The 14,274-nt window shown below is 42.3% G+C and overlaps 1 protein-coding gene across 4 annotated transcripts in view; it reads left to right on the top strand.

Annotated features, from left to right (window-relative positions):
* SPOCK1 (SPARC (osteonectin), cwcv and kazal like domains proteoglycan 1) overlaps positions 1-14,274 on the top strand; it is a 471,926-nt gene that overhangs the window by 21,116 nt on the left and 436,536 nt on the right. The window contains exon 2 of one of the 4 annotated variants that reach the window (XM_073355491.1): positions 10,081-10,206. The exons of the other annotated variants lie outside the window; for them this stretch is intronic. Coding sequence (XP_073211592.1) covers positions 10,171-10,206 — 36 coding nt within the window. The 5' untranslated portion in view covers positions 10,081-10,170. The remainder of the gene's footprint in view (positions 1-10,080; positions 10,207-14,274) is intronic. 4 annotated transcript variants of the gene reach the window in all.

Below are 14,274 nucleotides of genomic sequence, written 5' to 3'. Positions count from 1 at the left end.
CCAAGTAGGTCACTCTTGCTGTGGTCTAAGAAGACTTCACTAAGAAATGGCATGCGGGTTTGCTTGACGTTCATGTGAGCGTTGTTGAGAGTGCATCTTTTTGAAGTGTCTGACTCTCCTCTTTGTTATCACTCCCTGTGCCTTGAGTATCTCCCCTTCTTCCTTAAAGACCTTATATAAAGATAGTCTGAACTCCTGTGTGGCCATTGGCTAGTTTCAAGCTACCTCCTGAATCAAGAATTTTAAAGTTACTGTTAGACAAGATAACTGCCCCCCCCAAAGACCATGTTGATAGCAGTTATTTTGACTAATGCCGACTGTAAAATACTTAGCTCCCTCCCTCTGTTGGCCAACTTATATAAAGCTGGTTTGATAGCTTTCTTCAAGGATATATAAGAGCAATTTCATTTCTGCGGCTTTCTCAGGCACTTTGCAACAGAACTAAGCCTGAGGCTATTAGAACACAGTCAGACTCACCTCCTTGAACAAGCTGCTGTCAGAGGTGTTACTTAAATCCCATTAAAACTGCTGGAGCCAGTTGATCCTTTGCACAGCTCTCCCTCCCCACTTTTTGGAGCTAAACGAATGGATTTAAAATGCCATTTCTCATTAAAGACAAAACAAAGAAAAATAATTGCAAAGGGATGTTCTTGCATATTGTGTGTGAGAGAGAGAGAACACTCTGGGACCCAGCAAATAGGCTATGTCTGCACTTCAAGCCGGAAGGTCTAAATGCTGGTGCAAGGAGACATACCCATGCTAAGTCTGATCGAGTTAGCACACAACAAATAGAAGTGTAGTTGAGGTGGCACAAGCAGCAGGAGGGGCTAGCTGTCCTGAGTACATGGCTAGGGTTTCAGATGGGCTTGTATCTGGGCCAGCTAGCCTGTGCCACCCACTTGTGCCTTTGCAGCTACGCTTCTGTTTTTGGCACACTGGTTTGAGCTGTGCTAACACAAGTATGTCTCCTCGAGCTGGAAATTACACCTCCAGTTCAAAGTGTAGGCATACCCATAACTGCAGGCATCATGCTATCTTCGTTGCACAACTGCACCTCATGTTTGTACATTTTATTTGGCGGTTGGAGACTTTTTAAAAAAAAAGGGGGGGGGGGGCTGAAGCCATCACAATGTCAGGTATTGAGGTAAGTAAAAGAATAAATGTGGACTTCATCTACTTGATTATCGAGAACGCTACATGCATATAATTGTGCAAAAAGGAGGTCCAGTGTGAAACATCATAGTAAATTATTGTGTTCTATGAAACCATCCGCTGTCTCCCTTTCCGCATAGTGCCCCAAAAGTCATGTTGAACAAAAGGAGTATTCCATTTGAAATGTGTTAAAATAGTGCCATTTGTCTACAGAGCAGCTGGGAGCATGCTTCCCAACACAGGCAGACAGACGCGCTAAGTCGGCTCGAGCTAGTGCACTAAAAATAGCGGTCTGGCCACTGCGGCACAGGTGGAAGCTTGGACAGACAGCTACATGCTCCCAGTTGCAATGTAGACATAACCTCTAAAAGGTTTTTCCTAAATTGCATTGGGGGGGGCAAGGGCAAGCATATGATTGGGAGAAAGACACACAACTTTAGTATTGGCTCTTCATTTTACCCTAAAACATTTGCCATTAGAACTCCAATACATTGATTTGGGTATGTAGGTCTTCTAGATTTACTCTTCATCATCCTGGGTTCCCATTTTCCCTTTCATTCCTATTCTCAGTTGTTAAACTGGTGCTCTCTGCATTTTTCCAGGGACCAAAAAAGTATAATACACAGCCTCTGAAGCAGATGTTTCATACTTTCAGCAATTGATTTAAGAGGTAACGACAAAATGACCTCATTCCCTGGAGTCTAAAAGTATTGTAGCTCTTCTGCTGCTTCCAACCTTAACTGGCTTGAAGAGCAGGAGGGTTGCACAGCAGTTCCTCCAATAGCAGGGTTAGCACTAGCTGCTAAACCACATGCTTATTCCTCATAGACCATACTGTGGGTAACACTAATGTGATTCTGGAGGAGATGGAGAGAAGTAAGAGTCCGGCAACCACAGCCTTCCTGCATGGTCAGGTTTGGTCTCTTCAGATCTTAGTTCTGGGTCCTGTGTAGAGCAGAGGGGATGTGCTCCTGACGCTCCCACAACGGTGCATAGTGGGCCAAGGAGCTGTCTGTCTGTCTTTCCAGGGATGTTGTAATCTTCCCAGAGCAGGAGTAGAACATAGCAGAGCCGTGACTCTGTAAGTCAGTGGCAGTGCCTCCCGGGGCTCTGCCTTGAATTTACACCTCTGCCCCTTGCACAAGGTTGTGCCTAAAGGCAAAGCGTGTAACCCGTAATATTGAATGAGGAGTTTTCAGATAAAGGGCTCATAGCTTGTGATTTGGGGAATGAGCTCCCCAAAAACATGACATTTCATGCAATAAAAAAAATATTTTGTGATTTGCAATCCAGTGATCTTATTTTTCATGAAATCTTTAGAAAATGGCCCAATTCACATTGAAATATGCAACCAATGCACATTCTTGCCTGTTTTCACTCTAAAATGATCTAATTTCTAATTTAGGAGTGCTTGCCTCCCCAAACCCTCAGGCAGTGCCGCTGGTATGGCATGGTGAAACGTGGTGCAGCATTTACACCCCATTGTGCTCAGACAGCTCTGCCAGCTCTACCTTCGCCTGCTGCTGTTGCGAAAGCTAGCACCTCAGCATCTCTAGTCTTTTACAGTAATGGCACTTCTTGTTTGCAAGAAGTCCTGCTGTGCCTAGAGCCCCTGCACTCGAACTGCAAAGGGAGACTGTTAGTGATCTTTCCATACCTACAGCCTGGCCCTTAATGAGCATCTGCTAATTCATCATTCCCTGCAGACCTGATGCTGACTTCAATCCTGTGCTTAGTGAAACATCCTCTATTATCTCTTGTCACTTGCACATGCACAGCATATGCAAGCAGGAAAGACTGGTGAGGAGACTTTACATTTCTCTGATGAGCATTCTATGCTTAACACACTTTAAGGTGCACAAGCTGTTTTTGTTTCTATTTTTAACCTTCAGATGACAAAAAGCAAAACAAACTCTTTTTTTTTTAAAAAAAAAAAAATCTTGCACGCTCTATAAGGGTTTCTCCAAACCCTATTAAAGGGAGCCTTTCCATTAACCTCATTGTGCTTTGGATCAGGAGTTTTTCAAATGTATTCAGTCAGGTACTGAAAATCATTAATGGTAACATTACTTATTCCTTTTAGATTTAAATAATGAAAAGACCAGACCGGAAATTCTAGGCAGCCTCACAATTAGGTTAAAAATAAACAATAACCACCCAGCATTAAAAAGAATCGGATACAAACAATGATGGGGGGGGGGCGGGGGTTGCACTTGTAGAGATAGACAAGGATCTTTGGTCTGTGGTTAAATTTTCTTAAGTGTCTATGTCACATTTTCAAAAGTGACTTTTGTATCTAATAGCCAAAGTCTCATTGAAAGTCAGGCTCCTAAATCATTTAGGCATTTTTCAAAATTGTATCCCAAGTCCACACTGAGATTTCCACCATTGGTGTCGGTAGCCAAAAATCCTAGTATAGACCATTCCACTCAGGTCTTGAGCAAGTAGAATTATCAAGCATGTCCAATATGCTGAGTGCTAAGAAGTCACTCTCCCTATTATTCAGAAAATTCAGAGCAATAGCACCTGACTAGTTTCTGAATTACTGCACTGGTAAGCATTTTACTTGCTTCTACCTGAGCGTACGGTATTAGAGGACCACTATCAGCACTATGTTGTTAAGGGGCAGTTTTCAGAGAATTAACCCAGTTCTCTCCCAAACAGTAATTTGGAAACTAAACATCTTGGTGTGGCTTTGCCTTTGTAACTTTTTCTACAGTGCTGAAATGTCTAGATATGGTCTTGCAGGTCCCTCCACTTAATGCTTTAAAATAGGGAAGGCACGGTCACCCTTCTGTAATGTTTACTTTTTATCTTCATTAAAGGTCTTTTTACAGTAGCCAATGATCCGAAATCACTTTAGGCAACTGCAAAAGTGCCATTGCTCCAGGCGCAACAGAATAAACCTTCTTCATAGAAAGCAGAATAGTGTGTTCCAGAGACCAGCGTGAAATTCGGTGAACACACAAAGCAGGGAAAATACAGATACAAACTGATTCCTGCAGAGAGGATATATTGAAATGACCTGGATTTAGAGAAAATTAACCCAGATTCTAGGCTAAGAAGCAGAATCCTGATGAAACCAAACTTGGTTGGGTAACTTTCATTTGTTCTTATTGTGAAATAGCTCTAGCGTTCTCTGGGAGAAAGGGGAAAAATAGGCACATACAGGGATTTCTTATACTGTGTTTTGCCAGCATCTATGGAATGCACTTATGTCACTCTTTGCTTCTCCTTGGGCAAAGCCCATGTAGGAACAGGACAGTTCACTATTGTCGTCACTACTAAAATAAACATATACGGCCTTAAAATCTTATTGCAAGACCACTAGAATTCACTTGTTCTCTCCCTGCAGAAAGAATCCTGCCTAGTAATTTACATTGTGCAGAACTCTGAAGATATCTCTGATGCATTAGTATGATAAATGTTGTCATCGGTTACCCCAGCTATTCCCCACTGAAGTTAATGGAAGTGGACCAGTATAACTGAGGGGAGAATTTGGCATCACCTGTGTAGACATATGTTTTAGCATGTCAGTAATTGTTCCAGCCAAGGAAACTCTCCTACGGGGGAAGTGTTCTCTTTCTTTGTGTGTACTGTGAAATATGAGTAAGCGGTGGTTAAGTCACCGAAGTGAAAGGCAGGACTCCTGGTCTTTATTATCCTTCCAGTAACTTGGTGCCTGACTCTTGGGAATTCAGTTAACCTCTTTATACTTCAGATTACCCCTGTGAGCACCAACTATAATTTCCACCTAGTCCACAGGGAAAGTCTGATGCTTACTTAGCATTTCTAAAAGGAATTTGAGATCATCTGGGGCAACTCATCAAGAACATTTTGTTTTACATTCTGTGCTCTCATCCTTCTCAAACTTCATATCCCTGGGCATTCCGGATGTGGAAAGTGTGCTGGGCATGTAGAGATGGAAGCACGCGGTCTATGAGAAGACCTGTGTCCAACAAGTCTTCTGTTAATATCGCAGAAAGGAAGACTAGAACTCAGTAACTTTTGACTGCAAAGTGGGAGAAAAGACCAGAAGTGTTCTTTTTAAGTTAAAATTTGAAATTAATATATGCTAGCTATCTCACTTTTTATAGTCACTGTTACTATTTTTCAGGTATATGTCTAGCTCCTGCCAGACAAGGAGCTCTTGCTCAAACACGTGAGCATTTATGTGAGCGGTTCATCAGTTTCAATGGGCTACTCACATGAGTTATTGCTCAGCAGTGTGATTAAGGGGTTTGCACTCTGACCCTTAGAGAATCATAAAATTGTGGTGGTCTTTTTATTGGGTTGGAATATGTGATGGATTTTCAGAATAACGTGTACCTGCAGAGGTCTGACAGATGTTTACTGTGATCACAGACTGTGCTAGGGTTGCAATGTGAAATAAAGTTGAGTCATTGTTCAGAAGTTAAACTATCACACTCTGCTCTATAAATGACATTGCCATTTCTGTATATTTACAACGCAGAAGTTTTTTCCTGTTCCTTTTCTATCATGTTATTGAGCTAAAAATGCAGCTGAGTCAAATCTCAGACTTTTAACCCTTTTCACTTGTAAAGTAACATTTAACACGGGCTATAAAATGCTAATACATATTATAGTATTTTGAGCAGCTTATAACGTGCATTTTTACTGTTGAACTACATTTGTGATAGTTTTGTACACTGCTGTCTCTGCCTGTGCATCATGTGTGCAGGTGCTTGCAGGATCAGGGCCAAAAGTCAATGGGAGTTTGGGCACTGATTTCAGAACAAGCAGGATTGGGCCCTATGGAATACAGTCAAAATTTGTATCTTGTTGAGAAGGGCAAACTAGGATAAAACCCAGTTTTGGATGCTTAGAGGATTAGAAACCTGAAACTTCTTGTCTCAACTGAGCAGGTGCTCCCTTAAACCTAAGCTGTCCAGCCACCGAGACAATCCCATTGATTCAATGGGAGCAGCCTCAGTGTTGCTTTAATTCTGGTGGCTCAGGGTCTTGGGTGCTACTGTGGATCTGTGCAAAGGAAATAATTCATCAGTGGCTGGTTAAAGTAGCTTTAGGGCTGCCTTGGACTCTGGAGTGGCGTAATACAGTTCTAACTCAATGGAGAACTGAGCTGTAGGCTTTTATTGAGGGCATGTATTACTTAGACAGGCCAAAGCAGGAAATGACATGGCGCAATATACTTTCTATCCTTTGACTCCTTGCTTTGTCTCCAGATTCCCTGAAAGCCAGCTATTCTTGGTTATCTCTGAAGCTGGCTGTAAAAAGGAAGGAAGCTCTCAAGGAAAAAAATTTTTTTTGAAAAGTTTTCTCACTAAAATATGTTTAACAAGACATTTTAAAAATAAATCTTTCTCTCTCTTCCCCTCGCGCTCCACTTTATAATGAGCTGAGAGGGCAACAGCAGCTGAATCATCCATCTGAGTCATGCAAACAGCTGTCATAGTTAAGACTAAAGATGAGCCAAAGAGCTGATGTTCATTTGGACGTGTTTTTATAATATCTGACTCACCAGGAAGAGAAAGAAAGGGATTTTTTCCTTCCTTCACTTGTACTGTGAAAAATGGCCACAGGGCTGTGCGTTGCAGTGATGGTGGCCTATGGTGCTACTCTCAAGGTAGAGGAAGAAAGTGCTCATGCCCGCATCACAGAGCGACACTTGGCCTGAACACCCTTCTCCTGTTTCCTGCAAGTATGTACATACTTACCACAGGGCCTAGGCCCATGCATGCGCACACTATCCTTCGCTCAATGGGCCCGGGCCCAGGCACGCATGCACATTCTACCTGCATTTGCCATACCTCCAAGGCTTAAAGTGGATTTCTCTCTTCTTATTCTCCCTCATATCATCTCTCCTTTCATCCCTTCTGTCTGCTTTGTACCACACTCTTTCCTATCTTGTCTCCCTGTTTTCTCTTCCCTCTCTGTCTAGCTCCCTCATCTTTTTTCCTGTCTCCTTTCCCCAGCTCCCCTTCTCTTCCCTTGCTTAACTCTCTCTTCAGTCGCTTTCCCCCTTCGCTTTCCAAAGTTCTCCTCCAACTCTCCTTTTTCCATCAGTTTTTTTCACTTGGTTCTCCTTCTTTTGCAACTGTGGTGTCTTTTCCTGATGCTTGTGCTTAAGGAATGGCTGGCTCTGGCCTCCTCACAAGCTGTCATGTTTGGACATGAACAGGCTTCTGGAACTCAGGAGGTTTTAACCCAGAACACCCTCTCTTCTGTGCAGCTGGGTTTAATTGCATGCTTTCCGTATTCCCAGGGATGTCCCATATTAGATTCCACCAGAAAAAGTAAACGCTGCTGGCAAATAGTGTTGATGTGGTGGTGAACCAGATCCCAGCACTGTGTCTGAAGAATCTAACCCTTTCTACTTCACCATTATGGGATGGTAGTACTTTAGGGAAGATAGTCATGTATGCAGGCCATTTTAAAATCCTGTTTTCCTTGTAATGCTTTCTTACCTTTGCTAAATAAAAATACTTCGTTTTAAGAAGGCTGTTGGTCCATCTCACTGGTCACAGGTTTCAAAGGAAGGAAACACAGGTGCTCAAAACCCAGTCGGACCTGCAGAGTGTTAAGTGGTCGGTATATGGGGGTTACATATCCAGGACCCAATCTGAGTTGAAGAATTGTGAGATTTTTGTCCCCCAAACAGTGAAGGGAAAGAAAGGCCTGTCACTGAGGGGGGTGCACTCAGAGACCAGAAAGGGAACAGAGGTGCAGCTAGCTCTGTTTCTGTAACAGCATTCCTGGCTTTAAGCACATGAGTAGTTTCATTGACTTCAGTGGACCTGTTTGTGTGCTTAGGGTGAGGTATGTACTTAAGTATCTTGCTGAATTGAGGCTTTAAAAGTAATACAAATACTGCATGAAAGTCAGTGCCCACCTGGCCAGCGATGGCAATTCTGAATCTCCTGAGTCAGCCATCAGGAAGCAAGTGCCTCATTGTGGTAGGGCGCATTCTTTTTAATGCCTGTAAACTTGGGTTATAGTTGGACGCACAACAAGAAAAATGAGCAGGGTGGTTTGAGTGCTGCTGTAACCCTTACTGGACATTTGTCTGCACTGCGGAACCACTTGGCACAATCGAGAATATATAAGAGGTTAAGGGGAATCAGGAACAGTGTGGTTTCCAGCCTGGAGTGAGCCTAGGTGGCACAGCCTGATTTGTAGCCTCTAGCTAGTGCTATCATATTCTCCTTGTCACTAACATTCACGGTGTTGTTAAAGCTCCAAGATGATCTTGTCTGTGATAGTTCATTCTCTGGAGTCAGTTGATGTGCATCTTCATTGATGTAAACTGAGCTTAATACAGATTTAACTCCTGTGGTGCATGGCCTTCTATTCTGTAGTGGGTGGCTTAGTAGCACACAGGCCCAAAGAGAGGGTGGTGCAGTGAAGTTTTCGGAAGCTTTCCTAGTGGTTCCTCGGTGATATCAGGAGTGCTGGTCCTGCTCCCTTGCCAGGCAGCTCAGTAAAACCCATAGCCAAGTTTGTTGCTCCCTCACAGCCAAGTTCTCTCTGTGGCCTGTATTATGCCTCTGCAGCCCTAGTCACCATACTGATGTAAACTTTCCCCTGCTGGGTCATCTGCATACTCCTCGCTCTCTCTCTCTCTCCCCTTTGCTTGTATTATGCCCCCCATAATTCTCCTGCCTCTTGCCCTCCTTTTCTCCCCCTGGCTTCTCCCCTTCTCTGTTCCCTTGAGCATCTTTCCTCCTGTTACTAGCAAAGTTGGTTCTTCCATCAACTTTTGTCCTGCATTTTGCATTGCTATATTATATTGTGAGCAAGGACAATGTCCTTTTCTGCATTTCAGTAAAGTGCTGGGTATATTATGGTTGGGGTTTTTGTGTAACTTTATGGTGCTAAATAAATACCTGGTATTATTAATCTGTTCAGGGAAACTTAGATTTATGTCAAGTGGTGTACAAATATCAAGTTAGCACAATCTCTCCAGTAAGTTTTTAAAGCGTAACTAAAGCCATTAATTTACCTGTTAGACAGGATTTCATTAACAAGCATAATTTTGTCTGCTCTGAAAATAAATTGAAGGCAGCAGTCTTGGACTATTGCACAAAGGATGGATGCTAAAAGATAGCTGATACACTAATTTAATACAGGAAATGAAAGTTTATTGTGTATAGCAAGTTGCATATGCAAAAAAGTCATTTGAAACCTAAGATTAAGGCTTTCAGCAGCAGATACATAGCATTTGATATTGTACTCTAAAAATGAATTTCATTTGCAAATGTCAAGTGATCTTTCATGAAAATGGCATTTTTGTATCATTACTATGTAAAATACAATGGAATTAAAATTCCTTCTTTTGATCAAGTTAATATTAATGTAATATGCTTTACACTTAAAGTTTGCAGCTATAGAAGTTATATGTACAGTATGTTTCAAACGTTATGCCTGAAGGCCAGACCAATTGCTGTTTATAATGAAGTTGTGAAGTGCTTTGCCTGATAAAACTTCATCATGTTCAGATTTCAGATACTGTTTCAGTGTATTTAAGAAATTTAGGTGGTAATTCCCTTTAGGTTTTCTTATCTTCTCCCTGGAAATCCATAGTTTCTACTTATCTGGTCACTTAATGTCAAAAGAGAAATTACTTGAAACCCTGAGAGCTTTAGACATGAAGCATATCTCTTTTTCTCTGAAGTCCCATATCACTTCTCTTGTGAAAGAAAATCTTATGGGGGTTGCTGGTTGGCATAAACCCATCTGAAATATTTAAATGACTCGCTCTGTAACCCAAGGAATAAGAGTCTGCGAAATTCTCATGTTCCCTGGGAAACTCCCATGGTCCCTAGATTTTGTTTTTAAATTAAATCTTTTAAATTATACTCTATATCTTATTGTCAGAAATTTAATAGTGCATAATGTAAAGTTATGCACTTAGTGACTAACAAGAAGAATTTTTTCTATAAGCAGGGGACGTATTCGTTGGAAGCGACAGGAGGAGGAGAAAGATCTGGGTGTACTGGTCGATCATAGGATAACTATGAGCTGTGTGATGCAGCCATGAAAAAAGGCTCATGCAATCCTAGGATGTATCAGGTGAGGTATTTCCAGTAGCGATTGGGAGGTATTACAACCATTTATACAGGGCACTGGTGAGCGCTCATCTGGAGTAGTGGGTGTGGTTCTGATCTCCTGTGTTTAAGAAAGATAAATTCAAGCTGGAACAGGTGCAGAGAAGGGCTACTAGGATCATCAGAGGAAGAGAAACCGACCTTACAATAGAAGACTGAAGGAGCGTGGGTTGTTTAACCTAACAAAATGAAGGAAGAGCGGAATTATGACTGCTCTCTAGAAATACATCAGAGGGATAAACAGCAGGGGGCCATCAATTAGGTGAAGGTTTCTACCCATCACAGGAGTGAAGTTCTGGAACAATCTTCCACGGGGAGTAGTGGAGGCAAAAATCCTAACTGGTCTTAAGACTGAGCTTGATTGCCTACAATGACTGTTTTTAGCAAATATCTCCAAGGGCTGGAGATGGGGGACAAGATGAGGAGGGCTCTCAGTTGCTACTGTGAATTCTTTCCCAGGTGTCTGGATAAAGACGAAGGGGCTGCCATTTTGGGAAAGAATTTTCCCCCATGGCAGATTGGCAGAGACCCAGGAAGGGGATTACCTTCCTCTGTAGTGTGAGGCATTGCGTCACTTGATCGGTTGAACTAGAGTATATGGTGGATTCACAGTAGCTTGAAGTCTTTTTTTAAATCAAGATTCGAGGACTTCAGTAGCTCAGTCAGAGGGTATGGGCCTATTGCAGGAGTTGTTGGTTAAGATTCTATGGCCTGCGATGTGCAGGAGGTCGGACTACATGATTATGATGGTCTCTTCTGGTCTTAAAATGTATGAGTCTGTTGTCTGAGTTTCTTTATGCTCCACCCTTCTCTGCCTGCTGGTCATAAATTGTCTTTCTGTTTAGCTGCCTTCTGATATTAATTTCTCTTTATTCCTTCTCCTGGGGCTTGCTGTCTCATAGATGGCGTAGTCCAAAGATCTGCAGCACAGGCTTTCCTGATGACCTTCAGCAGCCTGCCCCACCTAATTGTCTCAGCTGTCTAGCAATCCTCAAATCTCCAGAAAACCACATTCTGTGAGCCAGATTTAGAGCAGCCTGTCGACTTGAAAGAATTTTCTTTTAAGATCCTCTGGAGCCAGTAAGGGGTCACTGTGGGAAGGTAGAGAGAGCTAGTATGCAGGGGATAGGACTGTACAAAACCAAGAAAGGATGACCTATCAGGATGGTAATACTTATGGTCCCTTCCCTGAATACACACACAGCTATCTTCCGAAGAGGGGAATTGAAGATTAAAGGAATGGTATAAAAATCCAGTTTTTCCTCCAAAGTAGAGAGCCCCATATGAAACAGTTTTCTGAAGGGGGACAAATAACTTTTTTGCTATTTTAAAAATATTATTAATAGAAGGCAATGATGGTGCAGTACATTTTTGTAACTGTAGCAAAGCTATAGCACATTCACACATAAGCCCTGAACCTGCAAAGATTGAAGCATGTACTTAATTTTACACACAAGCTCAGAATAAAGAACCTGCATGTACATTTTCAGGATTGGATCCTAGATATACATTTAGGTACCCAACTTGGAAAATTTGGGCCTCTTGATTATCTTTTAAATGGCTGGTATAATACAAATTCTTCTATATTTATCACTTTTTGAAAGCTGTTTATTTTACAAAAAATAAAAATGCAGGATCATGAAGTCCTTGGTGATATCTCTGTTGTACATGATGAGAAACGAGTTCTGTGTTGATTCTGATGATCTTATGTTTATATAGTACCTTTATCCAGACAGATCCCAAAGTTGATTCCCCCCCACCGCCCCCAAACTTTGTCGATAGACTTACAGATTTGATTCAGTCGAGGAGTCCCCACCGAAGAACAACTTTCATTAAAGATTATAGAGCTAAGAACTCTAGATATGAAACACTTTGCCTATCACTGAAATATACCACCTCAAGGGTAAAATGTAGCAGCCTAGTCACATGCAAGAATTGACCTATCCTGACCCTGATTGGCTTGAGATTTGACACGTTTGCAGTCTGACGCGGCTTTAAAATTATGCGGTATTGGTCAATTTTCAGATAAAGAAACCTGATAAATCAGGGGTGGCTAACCTGTGGCTCTGGAGCCCCATGTGGCTCTTCAGAAGTTAATATGCAGCTCCTTGTGTAGGCACTGACTCCGAGGCTGGAGCTACCGACGCCAACTTTCCAATGTGCCGGTGGGGGGGGTGCTCACTGCTCTGCCACAGGCCCTGCCCCCATTCCACCTCTTCCCGCCCCCTCCCTGAGCCTGCCGTGTCCTCACTCCTCACTCCTCCCCCTCCCCTACCCCCCATGGCCTCCTGCACACCACGAAACAGCTGATTGGGAGGTGCAGGGAGGGAGGGGGAGGAGCTGATCGGCAGGGCTGCCCATGGGCAGGAGGTGCTCGGAGTGGGGGGCGGGGAGTGGATGGGGGGCTGCTGATGTATTACTGTGGCTCTTTGGCAATGTACATTGGTAACTTCTGGCTCCTTCTCAGGCTCAGGTTGGCTACTCCTGTGATTAAATAATATGGGAGCTGGATGTTGGAGAACATAATTTGTCTGATTTCACAAGATCTTCCAGGATCATTTACAAGCTTCATCATAGAGTTGAGCTCAGACCAGAACTTTACATTCAGTTTCAATACTGTTTACGTTGAATTTCCCCATTTTTATGTGTTTGGTTATAGGTCAATTCCAGAATGGTAAAGTGACTATATTTCTCTCCTGGTTTCAAGGCAGCTGAAATCCTCTGAGAACATAAAAGATTTCAGACCAAGCCAGCTGAAATATCACTTAGTTGTAAGATTTTCATTATTTTGGGTAGAAATCTTGTGAGGTTTTGATCTGTCAAGACTAAATCTGAAGCCAAATTTAATCCCTTCACTAGCATAACCCTAATCCAGATCCAACCTTGAACGCCTCCATGATGGCCCATCTCTACTTCTTTCTTTGTTATTTAACAAAATTTAATGAGCCATTTGTTCAAGAACCTAAACCCTTCCCTTATTTCTTTCTTTGATTTAAGCCCATATATGGTAACAATTTCATATGTATACATAGTAACCCTTAACCTTTGCAATTGTTAAGGATGAAATCCAGGCCCCACTAAGTCAATGGGGCCAGGCTTTCACCCTCAGACTGTTAATTGTGACTGTTTGCCCCACTTCCATTGCTTTTTACAGATTTTTTTTCTTTTTGTTTTGGGGATAAGGATAAGAAAATCTGAAAAAATGAAGAAGTCTAATTTTAATCACCGTGTTGTTCCCCTCCTTTGCCATTCATGTGACATCTGTCTTTTATGTATAAGTTATGAGACACAGACGTCTGGTTCAAAGAGGTAATTTCAAAGCAGAACATGGAAAATATTCAGAAGCAGCCTTTACAAATGGCCTGTGGCGGGATCAGTGCAAGCTTTGTGGGATGCTGCGGCAACTGCTTGGCCTCCAGTTCAACTCTCATAAGTCATTGCTAGTGCAACTCCCCTATCCTTTGCCATAAGCATTAAAAAATGTGTGCTGCTCAGCCACTCCAGTTTAAGGAAAGAAGCTTTAAAAGGATATTTTATAAGGAAGGGAGGTTTGTAGCTGATGGTAGAAGATTCTTTAGGCAAAGAAAAGAAATTCCAGAGTGACCCACTGGCAGGTGATCAGGGTGGCCCCACTGTTATTTTGGGGCCACCTTGGGTGAAGTACACTAAACAGCTTCCAATTCAGCTTATGTCTGAAGCTGCCTATACTTCCCAGAGGGGAAGACAGAATTTTAGTACAGTGCAGAAGATCTACATGTTAACTATGCCACTTAACCTTGCCTAAACAGGACAACATGCATCAGGTCCACTGTACAATCAGCCATCACTTTTTCTTCCCATTAACTGTAAATATGCACCACCATTCTCTTATCTGCTGAAGATGTATTATTATTTCAGTAGTCGGTGTGCTTGGCACTGTAAAAATCCCACAGGAACACACAATCCCTGCCCCGATGAGTTCACATACTAATTTAGCAAAGAATAGTGGGGCTGTATTGTTAAGGGCTTTTTTTATTGAAAGGCATGTATAGTT

This window comes from Lepidochelys kempii, chromosome 8 (assembly GCF_965140285.1).
Source record: "Lepidochelys kempii isolate rLepKem1 chromosome 8, rLepKem1.hap1, whole genome shotgun sequence".
Taxonomy (NCBI): Eukaryota; Metazoa; Chordata; order Testudines; family Cheloniidae; genus Lepidochelys; species Lepidochelys kempii.
Note: the sequence above shows the minus strand (reverse complement) of the source record. Positions and strands in the feature narration are given on the sequence as shown.